The following is an 18419-nucleotide window of genomic DNA, read 5'->3' as shown; positions in this document are numbered from 1 at the left end:
TCTTGTCTGAGAGTTCTCAGCATGTGTTAGGCACTTCCGAGAGTGCATTTCAGAGCAAAGGTCAGTGGCTGTGTGTACAAGTCTATAAATATATCTGTAGTAGTAAATAGAAAATTAGATCTTAACTCATAGATAGACCTGTTACAATTCTCCAGAAATATTGGTGCTAATATTTTGTTTTTTCCGTGCCAATATTCGTAGAATTATTTCTGTATCCAACTTCTGAATGTGTGGTTTCCATGTGAACTCTGTTCTAGGGCACAGAATAGAGGATACCAGGAAAAAAATATGGACTTTCCTTTGAATCATATTGATCTGTGATGTAAAGGACGGTCCGTCCATATTTGAGGGTAGAAGGTAGATTATCATCAAGTGAAGGTTTGTGTATCACTGAAAGAAACAAATACAGAGAATTTCCTGTTTTACAAAACTGTTAACATGTTTTGCTGGAACAGACATAAGGAATGAGAGTCTGAATCTAGAATTAACCTTTCTGTGAACTTTCTTAAGCTTACTTGTCTATATTGAAGCATTCTTACAATGTTGGTTAGATAAAATTATAGTGTACAGTTTTCTCCTGCCTCTTTCTCCTGGTAATTTCAACTGGTAGCCAATGTTTTTGCAGTAGTTGATCCCTATAAGACACTTTAATCTGTTGGGATGGTATAAAAATGGGAAAGAAAGCCTTTGAAAACGAATGTCTGTAGCAAAAGCCCTGACCCCATTAATGATGATAATCTGGTATTGTTGCTGTGGCCTAGAAGAAATATTAAAGGCACATTACCAGGATTGTTGTCTGTGCAAAGAGAAATTTATTTTACTCAGAATAAAGTTTACAAAATAATGTGGAAGTGTGCATTTGTTGCGCGAAGGTACATAATTTGAAGTATTTGATATGTCTTGAGTTTTTGTACAATTATCTGTTGGAGTCTTTTCCCCAAGGAATTGTGGGGGAAAGCAAATAGAGAGCAGAGAGAAACAGAACCCATCAAATTCCATTGATTCAAATGGGCTTACTCTAATTGCAATTTACTTTAGCATTGTCAGTTGCAGTTAGAGTTGGCCCATTTGGATCAATGAAACATATGGAGGACTTACCTCACTATATCCCACTGATTCATATTCTAGTTCACTGATTCAGTGGGTCTATGCTAAGGAATAGGACTTTGGCCATGGACAGGTAACAAGACGGGTGCTTTTAGCTGCCGGATAGTTCAGTGTTTAGATATGTGGCCGTGGTGCCAGAGTTTGGGAGTTGGATTCACCACTGTGCCTCTTCGGCAGGGGCTGGGCTCAGTGATCCATAGGGTCCCTTCCAGCTCTGTAGTTCTAACATTTTCACAGAGTTATTTGGATAAGTGCTTAGCCTTCTGCTGCCTAAGATCCATAGCAATGCAAAAACACAACCTTTTGCTTCTGTTTCCCTCTGATTTAAGTTCTATACCCACATATGACAAAAAGAAGTCATATTATAGACTGGAGCCCCATTTTCCTGCAATTCTTAAGATTTTGTATTGGGTACTATGCCTTGCAAAATCACATATATTATTGCAGAACATTCTAAGGATCTGGAAGAGCTAGTTCTAGATCTGGTCCCTGTGTTCGTCTCTTTGGGAGTATCATAGGAATACAACTAGAAACTATAGGCCCTACCAGATAAAATAGTAAGCAGCTGAGTTTTACTTGTCAACATTATTGAAAGAACCAGTTTCAAGGAGGTGTGATGTATGTAACCTTAGTGAGATGTGACTGGTTTCGTGAATTAGATGTAATCTTTACAAATGACTTCAGGGCTTTAGAGAAATTTCCCCACTTGTACAGAGCCATAGTGGACAAACAAAAGAAAAAGTGATTACTAGATTTGTAAAGCCGATAAAGCCCTTCACGGTTTGGGACTGCGTTATCTGTTGGAGCATCTTTCCCCAACGTCATCTGCCTGTACCATATTCTCAGGCTATGCTGCTCTGGGTGGCTGTGCTGGAGGAGGCCAGGATATCTTCCACAAAATAAAATAAAATAAAATAAAGCAGGTCTTATGGGCATTGGCACCATCCTTGTGGAATTGCCTCCTAGTGGAGCTGTGCCTCCCCCCCTCCAGTTTAAAGAAGCTTCTGAAGACATTTCTTTTTCAGGAGGCTTTTGAAGACAGTCTCTTTTGAACTCTTCCCTCCCCCCCCCCCCAATTCCACTACTCTAATTCTTTGCGCCTTTGGAGCTTACACCAGGTTTTTGGCCTTGTTTTGTGCTATTTCTCTGGTTTTATTTATCTTGCTGTTTTATGTAAATCACTCAGAATAGTGCTGTGCACTAATGGGGCACTGTAGAAGCACCACATAGAAGCATCAATCAGTGAACAGAGTTGTTGAGCTGTATTTCATGTGACTTGTGTATTAAAATCTATGCAATTTTCAAATATTTACCTTGCTAGTATCCTGCAGAAATCCGGAAGTATGATTATGATCCAAATTTTGCAATAAGAGGTCTTCATTATGACGTACATCGGGTAGGTACATAAATAAATAACATTACATTGTGTGTGTGTGTGTGTGTGTGTGTGTAGTGTGTGTGCGCACGTGCATGCACGCACGGACGCAAAGGTTATACTGTTAGCTCAAGAAATCTGGTTCCATCATCATTTGAGAGGAGGTTCAAATAATTACAGCATACCTTGTCAAATATTATTTGTGGTCTAATTTGGAACAGAATATTTATTTATTATTTTGAGTTATTTATGCTCTGCCACCTAACAAAACATCTTAAGTTGCCGTGCAGTATTTGTAAAATTTAGTGTTAATAATCTTTTTGGGTGGCGGGACTTGATCTTTGAAATCTGTTGGGATATTGTAATCATGTCATCTTTTAAAATTGTAATGAACCATTTATTATCGTTCACTGTTTCTAATTCATGAGGCTACATCATTGTACTTGGTATTGCTTCTTGTCTGTAGCTTTGAGAGAGACAAACAAAAGGATTAGATGCCCTAGATTCCCCCCCTTCTCTATTTTGCCACCCTCTCTCTACCTTGTGGGATTTATTGCCCTAAGATGTAATGCTCGCTTTAAAAAGTGATTGCACAGATTTATGGAGGCTGAGGCTTTACATGGTAACTATTCATGATAGCTATGTATTACTTTTGGTGTCATAGGTGGTATACCTTGAATATGGATCAGTGGGAAACACAAACAAGAATGCTGTTGCAATCATATTGTGGGTTTCTTCTAGACATCTGTTTGGTCACTGTAAGAACAGAACATTGAACTAGCTAGGAACTTGGTCAGAGTTCTGATGTGGATGTTTATGTCCTTACCTTCCTAAAATTGATTCTTGAGCATTAACTGACTCTTTTAGATGGGACTTCATGGGTCCAGTTATTGGAATGTGGGAGTATCATGGGGAAGGACCTTTCAGGTTTCTAGTATTATCCAGAAACTGCAAGTTGTATCCTGCCCAGTAATAACCATGTGCTATCAACTGGATTCTGCCTTCTGAAAGCCTTTATCACGGTTTCCTGGGTATAAAGTACTCAGAAGTAGTTTACTACTCCATTCTTGTGGTGGTGCTCTCAGATTGTGGAGCTTGCCCGAGGCTGCCTCTTCTCCCAGGCGGCACAGATGGAACTCTTGAATTCTGCCCTCTGCAGTCAAGTACTCCAACTCACTGAGCTATACAGACAGCTATACAGTTGTTATGCTGCTGTTCCAACAAACATTCTGTTTAGAATTAATTAGTTACAAATTAAATGACTGTAGATAATGTAATAATGATGAATATTTTGTTAAGAGCATTGTGTATATTTAAAATGTTGCCTGAAAATTCTTTTGTTTTAAAGGCGTTGTTGATGAAGATCGATGCTTTTCATTATATTCAGTTAGGAACTGTGTACAGGTGAGTTTAATTTGCACAAATTCTTCGTTGGGAGACTTTTTCAGTTGGGGAAAAAGTCCAAAAATTACTATTGGTAGCAACATAAATAATAATCATGTGCTGATTAACTCTTACAGCGACCCCTTTCAGGGCTTCCCAGGTAGAGAGTACTCAGAAGTGGTTTACCATTCTCTTCTTCTGGAGGTGTTCTGGGACTGTGCACCTTGTCCAAGGCTACACAGGCTGGCTCTTCTTGCAGGATGCACAGTGGGGAATTAACTCCCAACCTCTGCCTCTGTAGTCAGATATCTAAACCACTGAGCTGTATTGCAAGATGGCATGAGCCCATGGCTACATTTGGATGATCAGACCTTAGCTTAAATAATACAGGATATGCATGAATTTGGTATATCTGCATGTAGTCTCTTTGCTTCTGATTTGCTTCTCCCTTTGCATGAGCTGTGAAACAAATCAGAAGCCGTGGTTAACAATAGCTTTCATTTCTAAGTGGGAATGACTATAAAGGCTTCCAAACAAAATACAACTTTGATGCTTCGTTCAAACCATAGTTTAAATCCCGGTTAGAATAAAAAGCTGTATGCAGTTTCACAAACCTCATAATGGTCTTGGTTTGTTACCAGTATCTGTTAATATCCCAGCTTACTGACCAGCACCTGTGCTATGTAAATCTCTGCTGAAGGAATATCAGAGAGAATTAATAAAGTAAATTGTTGGTTGAGCTGTCTAATCTCTTTTTTTGTTTGTTTGGTCAGGGGAAATTTAGCTGCCCACATAGCACTGAATAATGATCTTGCTCCTGGCTGCTTAAGAGTGCTAGAAGGCTGCTAAAAATACTTCATTATTAGCAACTGATCTTTTTGAAAAACTTCACAGGCGGTTGCTTTTCAAAATGGTTCTTGCCATTGTATGAGAGAAGCACTAATGTGTGCTGGAAAACAGTGGTGAATGCCATATTAATTCAGTAAGTAATCTTGCCTAAGCAGCTGCTTCACTCTGTCTAGTAAGTAACCCACTCTTGCAAGCTCCTTTAGTAAGTAACCCACTCTTGCAAGATCTTGAGAGCAGTAAAACTGATCTTTAAGATACTTTCTTGGGCAAAAAGATCACCCTACTTTGCTTGTTGTACTGTATGTTGTAATACCCAGGGGAATCCCACCTTGTTAGCTATTATTCTTATTGAATTTGACCTTTCTTACTCTGACTTCTGCTAAAGACAGACTCATTCTCCTGCCTTCCCTGCAGCATTTTTCATTCGGTGGTAACATACTTTTGCTAGTTGTAACTGTCAGTCTGATCACATATCTGCAATCAAAAGGATGGCAGGAAATTTTTTTTTAAAAAAAGACAAAGCAAGTGCTGCCATATAGTGAGCTGATGTCCAATATTTTTTGGTTCTTCCTTCTGGTGCTACTGATTCTAGTGTTGCACTGCTAATCATGAAAATCCACCCTTGCAAATCACTGCTGTGATTTAGAGTTACTGAGGGCAGATTCCATTAAGATTCAAAGGAAGTTAGCTGTCATCTGGATTTAAATACTCACTGCTCATCTGTTCTTTATAAGATAATGTTTGAAAGGATGGGAGACAATGGCTTTTTGTTGAGAAGCACAGTGCTGTTAACTGCCTAATTTTGCCCGAAGGCCACACATAATTGGGATTAATGGAAAGCCAGGAGAACTCTTAAGGTCTGCAATCCATATTTTATTTGTCAGTCTGGTCGGGCTTGACTTGACTTTTTCCATTCAGTCTCATTTGGCATGGTGCTCCTGGCAGAATTCATGGTATCAAATAATGACTGGAACAGATTAAGTAGTTCTGGCTTCTCTATCACTTACATAAGGCTAGAGAATCCTGGGATTTCTTATGTAGAGCCCCTATATTCCTTCATGAGAACTGCTTGGGTTTGGGACTTAAAGCACCTCTTGCTTTTACCAGGGGACTGAATGTCGTCCCAGATGAAGAGGTCATTGCCATGTACGATGGATCCCACGTCCCCTTGGAACAAATGAGTGACTTCTATGGAAAGGTAACAATACAAGCTGCTACCTGTAGATGAGAGTTGAAGGTTCTATGTGAAAACATAGGATTTCTTATTCCAATGTCTTGTTATGTATGAACTTACTCTCTTTCAGTACATTTATTGAACAATTAGATGATCTTGTTGTCTAAGAACACATGATCTACGGTAGTTGTTCAGGTCACAGACGGATATGTATTATTTAGTTGTACTTCTGTGTGTTTTCTTTCCTCCAGTCAACTCAAGGTGGCACATGACACTCCCCACTTACTCTTGTGCAGGGTAGGTAAGGCTGAGAGTAACCAGTCCAGATTTACTCAGCCTGTTCCATGCTTCAATGGAGACTATAACCCGGACCCCTCACACCCAGTCCAGCTCTCTTAACTGCTACACCACACTGTCTCTAACCAATCTGTGGAAGGGGAATGGTTGCTTCTTTCAAGGGTAATGCTGCTTGCCTTTCAGTCCAGCACAGCAGTCCACTAAAGCCAATTTAAACACAGGTATCAGCAGTCCAAACCGTTCCAGAGGAGATGCAGTGGTGAAGCTTGCAGGAGGAAGAGCAAGATACTTAAGCACTTCTTACAATTGCAACAGAGAGGACAACCAGGGAGGAGAAGAAGAGTTAGAGGCTCCACAGAGGGGGAATTGGAAGACCTAAGTGTATGAGCACAGAGAATGGGGGACATGTGGCCACGAGCGAGGCTCTAGGAGTTGGGAGGACTGTGAGCAACCCCAGGCTTGTACGTGGCACAACCCTAGAGGCAGTCCTAGACCACACCCCACACAAGGAAGCCTGGGGGATCTGGAGCTTAATGTTAGCCATTCTGCCCACATCCCAACAGGACACTGTGCCAACTTGGACAACCACAAGGAGGGGCTATTGGTGGTCTTCCCTACTACTGGGGAAAACATGACACTCAAGGCTCGAGAAAGGCCGTGTGGCCGATGCTCACAGTACTATGGGGTAGGAGCAAAGCCCTACTTAGCCTGACTGAGCCTTGCAACAACTTTCTTGTGAGATTGTCACTTGTGCGCGAGTGGGGGGGCAGGGAAAGTGGCAATCCTAATACCAGAGACCACTGGTAATGACGCGACTAAAAAAATATAATAAAGAAATAAATATTTGCCTTCTGCCATCCTAGTATTTACTTTCTAGGAAATCTGTTGTACTTACCTGTTGCCAGTAAATGTGCTTGCATCAACTGGAAGGATTCTCTTTCCCCATAAATAAGGTGCTTCCCTAGGACTGGGAGCCTCACAACACCCTTTAAAATAAGTTAATAGAGATAGGAAAGGTTACTTTTCTGGACTAACTCCCAGGGTACCAGAATGCCTGTATAGCTGCATGTGGCTGTTGGATTCAGGCAGTTATCTTTTTATTTTTAATAACGTATCTTTTTTCTACCAAGTATATATTTTGAAGAGGGACTTCTAAAAGTGTGGGACCCGTACTGAAAACACTCCACTGATGTGTCCACAGACCTGAGTCTTACAAAGTTAGTTCCCAGTTAGTATTCTTTCATGTCACTCTTTCCCTTTAGTCTATTCACTATAGAGGTATGTGAGGAATAAAAATGAAGGCTTTGAAAAACTCATGATTTTTGTCTGCATATGAATACATTTATTTACTGCACACCTCTGAGTCACGTATGCTTATATGCAGAGCTCACATGGTAACACTATGAAGCAGTTCATGGATATCTTCTCTTTGCCTGAGATGACACTCCTTTCGTGTGTGAATGAATATTTCCTCAAAAACAACATAGACTATGAGCCGGTTCATCTATACAAAGACGTGAAGGTACTGGGCTATTCTTGTGCAATCCATGCATTTCTGCTCTCTCTCTCCCTCTCACTTTTTAATTTTTTTTAAAATATGGAAATATTTTTGTCTTCGTTTCCAGATAGATATTCTTGACATATCAGGTAAAACCAAAAGAAAATAAAAAATAAAGAAGACAAAAACATTGTGGCACCTTAAAAACCAACTGCTGTATTTTAATGTAAAGTTTCATAGAGAAGTCCACTTCTTTTTCACAAAAGAAAGAAGCTTTTAGGTCTTTATTTTTTGTTTGTTTTTGCCTGATATTCTGACATGCTGTTTTTCTTCCTTTGCCAACTCCCGTATTCTGAAACACAAATAAACAAAGTAACAATTACAAGGTAACAAATATTACAGTGGTGCCTTGCTTAACGATGTTAATTAGTTCCCCAAAAAACATCGCTATGGGAAAACATCGCTAAGCGAAACACCATTTTCCATAGGAATGCATTGAAAACCGGTTAATCCGTTCCAATGGGAACTGATTACCGTCCTTAAGCGAAAATTGCCATAGGAAACATCACTAAGTGAAACAATGTTTCCTCCATTGGAATGCATCGAAGCCTATTCAATGCATTCCAGTGGTTTTGACAGGTCCATTTCGCAGCTGTCAAACCTACAGTTCAGTGCATTCCAATGGGGGGGGGGAATTCACCAAAAATTAATGAAGAGTCAGAACAAAGCCAAATTAAGTTTGCAAAGGTTTTACAAGGTGCACTAACGATCCCAAGCATTTAAAACAGTTTTTGAATATTTTAAGACACACTTAAAATAGCGAAAACGGACATCACTAAGCAAAACAGGGGGACCTAAACTGTCATCGCTAAGTGAGGCAAGGTCCCGAACATTGCTATGTGAAATTTCCCCATAGGGAACATCACTAAACGGAGCGCAAAATCGCTCCAAAAACCTCATCGCTAAGTGAATACATCGTTAAACGAGGCAATCGCTAAGTGAGGCACCACTGTATATTGAAATACAGTAATCTAGACAAACCAGGCAGATTTCTTCTACAAAGTTATGGCTGCTGGGTTTTTAATATGAATGATAAGAAACTTTTAGTTTTTTCTAAAGTCTGGCTGGAGAGGAGCAAGTGATACAATTCTTTTCTTGTTATGGAAATCTGAATTGTTGCAAAAATGTGCTGACTCTTGGCAAACTAGGTTTCTAATTTTTATGGCTACAAAGCTGGGCTAGGAAATCTGTGAACACCTGATTGAAATCTTGTGTTGGGAGGGTAAGTGGACTTTGCATAGATAGACCATGGAAAGGATTCCAGGGAGCCACTTCACTCCCTGTGAGTAGTAGGGGTGACGTTATTCACAGAGAGCAACCATATATGCTCTTAACTTGTATCATCTATACTGCAGAATTTCAGCTACTCCTGGTGCAGGATTGGTTTATCTGAGCACAAAATTACATTTAATAAAACAGTATGAATAGCTCAGCTATTGGCTCTTGATTTGGGCTTGTTAACATTCGTAAATAACTTTTCTCTAGCTTTTTACTTCATGTGAACGTTCTTATACCTGTGTCTTTGTTTGAACAAACTGCTTTCAAACACGGATCTTCTGGTTTACATCTTGTGTCTTCTTGTTCTGTGTATAAAAATATTTCTCAGCTCTGGTACAGCATGCCAGGCTCTGTTTTTATCTGATACCAGAAGAAAACAGCAGAATGTTTTTACTAGCTCAGGACACCTGTGAGTGGAATCATGGTTCTAAGACCCTGTCTTTCCTGCTTTCTCTATTTCTGAGAGTCTTCCTTGACAGTGATAGATCATGGAAGAATTACTGGCATTTCAGAATCCCATCTTGCAGCCTGGGGGGAATTCTGGGGATTCTACTCCAAGGAGTTAACTTTTCCAAACTCTGTCCACTGTCTTGCACTGGAGTACATTGGGTTTTACATACACTAAACTGCCTGGCAGTGAGCCAAAAATACAGAAGTCATGACATTGGTTGATGAGTGACAGGTGCCTAGTTTGCTTGACACATTATTACATGTCAACGAAGTTTCCAAAGAAGTTTGGAAAATAGAGTCATGCTGTGTAACGTTATGGTACTTTCCTTGACAGGATTCGATCAGAGATGTCCACACCAAAGGAATAATGTACCGTGCAATTGAAGCAGATATTGGTGAGCATTAATGAGTGTTTCTGAAGAGAGAACACATTCTTCTCATTTTTAATGCTGTCAAGTGGTCATCTTTGAATTCACACTCCCCGCCCTTCCTCCCCGCTGTCCGTCACATGTGCCATTGCATGCTGTGCAGCAGCGATCAGTTTGAAGGAACTGAGGCACTTGGTGCTGGGGGCGGAGTTATAGCCAGTGTGTGGGAGGTCTCGGCAACATGTGCTTGAGCTAGAAAATTCCGAGGCTGCTCCATTCAAGCACGGATTAACCCATTAGTATGAATTCACAGATGACTACTCGAGGAACCAGAGTTACAGGTAGGTAACCTCTTTTTCATCCTAGTGCATAAGAACTTTGAAAACCTCTTGCCCAATGTTAGCAGTGTTTGACTCTTAGCATCCAGTGATTCTCATTCAGAATAGGTTCTCTTCAAAGGATTCCTGGGGTGAGTTCAGAGACTTTTGAACTTCCTTCTGCCATCACCCACAAATCTGTGATAACCAACAGGGATTCAGTAAACTGTATTTGAGTTATTTAAAATGTTTTCCGTGATCCCTTCAGCATGTTCTGGACAAACTATTCTGCCACACTGTGGGTGATCACGGAACAAAGGAAGGCTAATTGCCTTAGAGAGAGAACAAAGGAGTTGACAGCGAACGTCCGAGCCAGCGGAGCCTACTGGCAGTGCCATGAGAGTTTTTATTTATTTAGCATGATTACATAGTATGTTATGAGAGAAACAGATAGGATACCTAATTGTAACTAGAATTGGCTAAAATAACCCTTTGATCTTACGCTCTGCCTCTAAGTGAAAGGGCAGAATATGGGGTTACCCTGCCTGCTGGCAGCAACCGCTTCCTGCCAGGAGTGTTTGCACATCACTGGAACAGCATGCAGCTACAACCTTTAAGCATAGGTTTCCCACACCACACCCAGAGGCACAACTGATTTCCGTAAGGGGTTCTTCACTGGGTATTTGAAAATGTTTACGTGAATGCACACTGAGTTGTGAATTCTTATGGATCCTGTATTCCTTGCATGATGATAATGTTATAGTAGAAGTTGGAACATATGTTCCTTCTGTGAAGATAAAAATGTGGCTAGGCAGGATGACTCACAAGCCCTTTGATGCTCAAGTTGCAAACAGGCGATGTTTATTAACAGTGAAATTTCTTCAGATGTCTTAGTATTTATGTTTAGACAATTCAGAAATTCTGTGCACCATAAAAAGGCTTCAGAATACCAAGATGTCTAGATCTGTAGTTTGGTGTAGTTATAAATTGTGGTTTTTCAGGAACAATGTAAAAGTCTTTACAAACTGTTAGGCAGTATTTAAGAAGCATTCTTACATGCAGAACATCTTTCAAAAAAGTAACCACAGCACCTGCAATAGTGCTACTCTGTATAGTTTTATGCTGGCTGTTCATATCACTCTTTCTACAAACAGTGTTCAAGACTGCTTGAATTAAACTAATTAACATTGTCACTGGGATGACATATCTTTGACTTAGATGTTACACAGACATCGAATATGTTTCTTTGCTTTGATTATTTGTTGATAGAGCTAGAGCTAGAACTATTTGTAACTTTCTTATTCTCTTCTTTCCTTCTCCTGTAGAAAAGTATGTTTGCTATTCTGAGCAAACACGTGCGGTGCTAGCAAAACTGGCTGATCATGGCAAGAAGATGTTCCTCATCACAAACAGTCCTAGCAGCTTTGTGTAAGTTTATTGCTCTGTATATCTTTTTAAAAAAAGATCCAAGTGGTAAACTTCAGTCTCAAAATACAATCCGGTTTATGTTTGTGTGACTAAATGTGGATCTTTTTCATGCAGGGACAGAGGTATGAGGTTCATTGTTGGGAAAGACTGGAGGGAGCTCTTTGATGTAGTCATCGTCCAGGCTGAAAAACCAACCTTTTTCAATGACAAGAGAAGGTGAATGATTCTTCTTAAAGTATGATTAACCAACCTGTAGTATAGGTACCAGGCTTACGGTATACTAGGAGAAGAGTAACAATAGCTTTGGGAGGTCACCATAGCAGAGATGCTGTCTGAACTGTCTCTTGAGCAATCTGTTGCTAGTTGATCCCCACATTGGTAGTTTAGAAACAAAGCTAAGTAAAGACATGGGAGGAGAGGGGAAAGGAGGGCTGCCTGCAGACATAAGTTTCTTCTAGAGCATGCATTCATCTCATGTTTTTGGAAATCTGTTCCACCTTTTTATTCTGGAACATAGCAACAACAACTAGAGCTGCTAAGGCATATCTTGGTGTCTCATCTCATTATATTCAGATCTGAATGTCAGTAGTGGCAGAGTTCCAGACTGAGGGTGCAACAAGAAAATGGCAAAATCCTTAATCCAGCTCAAGAAAAGCAACCTTTGAAAATAGAAAATAGAAAACATTAAATTGGATCTACTTTAACCATTCTCTCTTACAGATAAAATAAATAATGTTTCTCTTGAGAGAAATTAAAATCTACTTTGGTGAGAGGGGAATCAGTAAATTCTAGCTCCACGCATTGAGTTTATTTATTTATTTTAGATTGACTTTTTGGGCAATTGGGGGATTGATCTCCTTTGTCTTCTTTTTTTTTCAAAAGACCTTTCCGTAAGGTGAATGAAAGAGGTGTTTTGCTTTGGGACAAAATTTATGAATTGCAGAAAGGCCAAATTTACAAACAGGTATGTTTTGATTCTTAAAATATTTCTACTCCACTTTTCTGCCTGGAGCAGAACCTTCAAAAGGGCGCCAAGACACAGAGACCAAAACAAAGCAGTCTTAAAACAACAGCACTGAAAAAATATTTAGATGCATCATTTGTAGGTGTATTTTATACTGAATCCTGCTGTTGCTTCATAATGCTACAGAAAGTATAGATAAGGTTCTCTATGTTGTATAAATGATTGGTTGCTTATTAGAACATTTAGCTTAAAGATACAACAGCAGTGCATATATGAACTCTGAGAGTTCAAAGCTCAAATTCATTGTCAGCCAAGAACTTTCTTGTAAATTATTCTGCTTTTGTTTTTCATCTGTAAAATTAGATTTTCCTTTCTGGTCCTAGATTCTTTCAGTCTCTTCATTGGAAGAAAGGCAGCTTAGAAATAAAACAAGCACCACCACACAGGCAGAATAAAATAAATATATAAGACAGATTCTTGGTGTCTTTCTCCCCATATACCCTCTTGGGCATACAGTTATATTATAGGGAAAGATCTGTAGTTCATTTGTAGAAGGCATATATTTGCATACTCAAAACCCGTCTACCTCTCCACTGGTTACACCAAGAGCCTGACTTAGCACTGGGCAGCTTCGTATGTTCCACTTTGATCCCTGATGGCATGTCTTATACATGGAAAGAGTATTAGCCCCAGGTTGGTATTTAAAGTGGGCCGTGGTCCAAAAATGAAAAAACAACAACACTTTAGTCTATGCTTTGCGTTAAAGGAAAGCATTTCTTTTTATTGTAGAAGACAAAATTCAGTCTTGGACAGCACCAGTCAGGGGGCTAGGACGGATCAAATAAGTTGGCATTTTCCAAGATTTTATTTTAATTTTGCCTACCTTTGACTGGTTTTCTCACAACTCAGATCACCACAGGAATCTCCGGTCCATCGCTCCTGTCTCTCTTGCACCCTGAGCAATAATTGTTTTTTTTTTAAATCATAGAAACGTTTTAGGAAAAGAGAAGCAAGACAGTCTTTGGTGTGCGTGAGAACAAATAGCGTAAAGACCAGCGTTCTCTGTAGGAATGGAGATGATTTGTGATAGCAGGGAACATTTTGTGCTAGTGAGAGAACTGTGGTCTGGTTTCCTCCTGAAAAGCAAAGCTGTCTAAGCCCTATCTTTTGTTTATGGCTCCTAACATTTATCTTTCCTCCCGGTTTTGTAGGGTAACTTGTATGAATTTCTGAAACTAACAGGCTGGAGGGGATCCAGAGTCTTATATTTTGGTGACCATATTTACAGCGATCTAGCAGTGAGTAGTCTCTTCCCAGCTTATTTCATTGATGGTGTTAATTAAATAATTGGTTTTGTAAATCTGTGAGGTGTAAAAGAATAGTGAGTAGTGCTGTGTTTCTGCCATTAAAGTGGTAACATCGCTGGCGGGATTACTTTCCTGTTTAAAGTCATGAAAGCTTCTTATTTCACCTGCCATGTCGTTTTTGTGTTTGTTTAGTGGTTGTTAAGAAGAAGTTCACAGGGCAAATGAATTTCTGGTCTGGGCTAGATTGTGGGTGGGCTGAAAGAGAAATAATTACAGTTCAAATGGCATCTGCAGGCTATTGGTATAAATATTTAAACGGAAGACAGTAACCCTCCTTTGGGTACAAGTATTTTAAGCTGCACAAGTATCTCGGGTTACTTAATTATGAAGTGCTGTTTTTATTCACATCTGACTGTTCTGCTTGTTCCTCCTTTCCACAATTCCGTGGCACTGTAAAGGCAGCAGGAAAGCACCGTTCTGTATTTATGTATGTAAATCAGGCAAAATAATACCTCCTTGTATCTAGAGAAGGTTAAGGAGGAGATAACATGAAAAGAAACAGATGGTTGTATTTATTGTTATTTGGAAATACTGCTCAGTTTGTTAAACACCGTTTGACTGGTGCCCGTTGTTGTTCCCAGCTTTAAGAATTCAGAATTTTAGGCAAGGGGGTCTCCTTACCTACCCTTTCATTGCTCTCTTGGTGAACTTTAAAAATGTATGCTATTACAATATTAAAACTACCCATCAAGTTATTAAGGTAGTTAAAGCAATATCCAGAATCAGATCTTAACAGCTGAAACTGGTGAAGTGCTTGTATGGTATATAGATGGACACATAGGTGGAAGTGCCGTGTTGGGGCAAACAATCCCGGTACAGTTTCCGTAGACACTGTGGCTGATACCCTATGATGACTACTTGCATCCATTTGTCACTTCCATAAAAGTGTTGTAATACTTGAAGTATGCTGTAATGTGCAGAATAGTGTGATTGTATGATGATCCTTTGTCAGCCTCAGAACTTTGTGGAGGAGCCCTTTAGCATCCGTTCTGTGGAGTTTCATGGAGAAGCTCTTGGGTGAGATCAAAGTACCAAGGGCTGTGCTAATCCTAAACATTTCCTTTTGGTGCGGATCCCCAATATACAGTACTCAACAATTACTACTTGGTGGCTTCAAAATAAATTTGTATTGTTGTTTTAATTCTGTAATTTGACCTGGGGTAACATGTTCTGAATGTGGATGGGCCCTTCCTGATCATGTGAGGTTTTGTTCCTGCATCTCTTTACATAAAAGCCTTGCACCAGGAAGAATACACATCTAGTTCTGCTTACAAGTGGAACCATGATCATTTTTGTAGTTTTTTTTGGGGGGGGGGCTGTTTGGCCATGTTTTGGAGGTTTTTCTTCCTAACGTTTCACCCGTCTCTGTGGCTGGCATCTTCAGAGGACAGGAGTTAGAACTCTTGTCTGTGTAATAGTTACATCATGATATCATGATAGTTATATCAAACCCTTTCTACTGTACTATTTGTGGTACTTATTTTAGTACTGCTTATACGTATAAGAATTTGTAGAACAACACTAGCAGCTGTTTTCTTCCTTCTACTAGCCCTTTGGTGTAACCTTTAAAAAGAGAATAAGGTGTTGTGCTCTACAGTGAGCATAATAGAATTCTGGTAACTTATAATTGTCATTGCCGTGTCAGTGTTGCTGATTTATGTATGGTACAAGCCTAAATTTGTTTACTCCTTGGGCTTCAAGCGAGTTTGCATAAGCTTGCAGTTTTTTCCTGAAACTCTTTATTACAAGAGCAAAAAAAAATGTTCTTGCTCTGAATAAGCAGCTTAATGCAGATTCTGTTAATATTTCACCATTTCTAATGTACAATCCTCCTTCACGGATTGCTGCCTTGTTGTGGCGAAGCGGCTTGAGTAATTCAGAGAAGCTATGGGCTATGCCATGCAGGGACACCCAAGACGGACAGGTCATAATGGAGAGTTCTGACTAAACATGATCCACCTGGAGTAGGAACTGGCAAGTCACTCCAGTATCTTTGCCAAGAAAACTCCATGGACAGAAACAAAAAGTTAAAAGATATGACACTGGAAGATGAGTCCCTCAGGTCGGAAGGCATCCAACATACTACTGAGGAAGAGTGGAGGACAAGTATCTCCAGAGCTAATGAAGTGGTTGGGCCAAAGCTGAAATGAGGCTCAGCTGTGGATGCACCTGGAAGTGAAAGGAAAGTCCGATGTTTCAAAGAAAAATACTGCATAGGAACCTGGAATGTAAGATCTATGAACCTTGGGAAGTAGGATGTGGTCAAACAGGAGATGGCAAGAATAAACATTGACATCCTGGGCGTCAGTGAATTAAAATGGAGAGGATAAATTCAACAGATCTACTTCTGCTTCATTGACTATGCAAACCCCTTTAACTGTGTGGACCACAGCAAACTATGGCAAGTCCTTAAAGAAATGGGGGTGCCTGACCACCTTATCTACTTCCTGAGAAATCTATATGTGGGACAGGAAGCAACAGTTAGAACTGGATATAGAACAACTGATTGGTTCAAAATTGGGGAAGGAGTGTGACAAGGCTGTATATTGTCCCCCTGCTTATTTAACTTATATGCAGAATACTTCATGCGAAAGGCTAGACTGGATGAATCCCAAGCCAGAATTAAGATTGCTGGAAGAAATATCAACAACCTCAGATATGCAGATGATACCACTCTGATGGCAGAAAGTGAGGAGGAATTAAAGAACTTCTTAATGAGGGTGAAAGAGAAGCGCGGAAAAAATGGTCTGAAGCTCAACATCAAAAAACTAAGATCATGGCCACTGGTCTCATCATCTCCTGGCAAATAGAATGGGAAGATATGGAGGCGGTGACAGATTTTACTTTCTTGGTTCCATGATCACTGCAGATGTTGACAGCAGCCATGAAATTAAAAGATGCCTGCTTCTTGGGGGGAAAGCGATGACAAACCTCGACAGCATCTTAAAAAGCAGAGACATCACCTTGCTGACAAAGGTCCGCATAGTCAAAGCTACAGTTTTTCCAGTAGCGATGTATGGAAGTGAGAGCTGGACCATAAAGAAGGCTGACTGCCGAAGAATTGATGCTTTTGAATTGTGGTGCTGGAGGAGACTCTTGAAAGTCCCCTGGACTGCAAGGATAACAAACCTATCCATCCTGAAGGAAATCAACCCTGAGTGCTCACTGGAAGGACAAATCCTGAAGCTGAGGCTCCAATACTTTGACCATCTCATGAGAAGAGAAGACTCCCTGGAAAAGAACCTGATATTGGGAAAGTGTGAAGGCAAGAGGAGAGGTGGACGACAGAGGATGAGATGGTTGGACAGGGTCATCGAAGCTACCAACATGAATTTGACCCAACTCCGGGAGGCAGTGGAAGACAGGAGGACACGACCTAACGACAAAACAACAAAAATGTACAATCCTTTCCCTAATATATTTGCCTTTCTTTGCTTTGGACACAAAAGTACCTCATAGCTCAGGTTTGGTTCCTTAGCTTTAAAATCTCCCTTCCCCACTCCTCATTTTTTAAAATCTTGGCTGTTTCATTATTAGTGTGATAACAAAGCTGAGCACTGCTTAACTTAGCTAATGCTTATATATAAATAGGGGTATTTTTAAAATGGTGTTTAGGGTGAAACAATTTGGAGTATGCTTTAAATTGTCTTAACACTAGCACTTTGTGTTTTGCAATCCTGATTGACAAAATAGGATTTGACCTTAAAGCACGGCTGGCGAACGGGTGCGATTATTCCAGAGTTACGAACAGAGATTAAGATCATGAACACAGAACGTTATATTCAGACCATGACCTGGCTTCAAACTCTTACTGGATTACTAGAACACATGCAGGTTTGTTTTGTTCTGTTCTATCCAATCATCCTTTCTGTCTAGATTTTTCCTAGATTCCTCTGAGCATTTGTTTGCTGGTACTGCAAGCGCAATTAAAATATGTAGAATGCAAACCACTGGAATGGATGTTTATAAAATTGATTTATAATAGAAATTAAACGTAAGCCTTTCCCCCCCATTGCATAGTCATATGGAAAAAATTAGGAAATCCTATTCCACTGAAGCAAACCAGTAATGCTGCCTTACGAGAAGTAATCTGTGAAATTACAGTGATTATGTCAGGGGAAATCACAGTTTTAGAGAATAATTTATCTGTAGAGCACTGAAACCACTTTCGATCTCAATGTGGTGTGCTGGATAGATGGACTAGGACCTTGGAGGACCCTAGTGGACACTCACCAGGTGTATGTGTGTATGCAACTTGATGGCATATACCAATAGCAATGCATAGGTTTTTTTTTTAAGGGGTAAAAAGTTGGACTGCATATCCTTTTATTAGTCCTTAATGCTGCGACTTTATGAGATGTATTACTGAGTTTTTATTTCAGTAATATATATTTTTTTATTTTCTTTAAACAGAAATTACAGTGGTGAGAAATGCTTCATAATTCTAGTCCTATTCAGAATATAGCTAAATTGAATGTAGCCCTCCCCTTCCACCATCACTCCC

The 18419-nt window shown here is 39.9% G+C and overlaps 1 protein-coding gene across 1 annotated transcript in view; it reads left to right on the top strand.

Annotated features, from left to right (window-relative positions):
- Nucleotides 1-18419, top strand: part of NT5DC3 (5'-nucleotidase domain containing 3) — a 39056-nt gene that overhangs the window by 14573 nt on the left and 6064 nt on the right. The window contains exons 3-12 of the mRNA XM_073000015.2: nt 2429-2503; nt 3831-3886; nt 5822-5912; nt 7570-7707; nt 9806-9866; nt 11482-11584; nt 11699-11800; nt 12467-12548; nt 13760-13846; nt 17609-17749. Coding sequence (XP_072856116.2) covers nt 2429-2503; nt 3831-3886; nt 5822-5912; nt 7570-7707; nt 9806-9866; nt 11482-11584; nt 11699-11800; nt 12467-12548; nt 13760-13846; nt 17609-17749 — 936 coding nt within the window. The remainder of the gene's footprint in view (nt 1-2428; nt 2504-3830; nt 3887-5821; nt 5913-7569; nt 7708-9805; nt 9867-11481; nt 11585-11698; nt 11801-12466; nt 12549-13759; nt 13847-17608; nt 17750-18419) is intronic.

The sequence above is a fragment of the Pogona vitticeps genome, chromosome 5 (genome assembly GCF_051106095.1).
Source record: "Pogona vitticeps strain Pit_001003342236 chromosome 5, PviZW2.1, whole genome shotgun sequence".
In the NCBI taxonomy this organism is placed as follows: domain Eukaryota; kingdom Metazoa; phylum Chordata; class Lepidosauria; order Squamata; family Agamidae; genus Pogona; species Pogona vitticeps.
The sequence above is the reverse complement of the archived record's forward strand: the minus strand, read 5'-3'. Positions and strand labels throughout refer to the sequence as shown.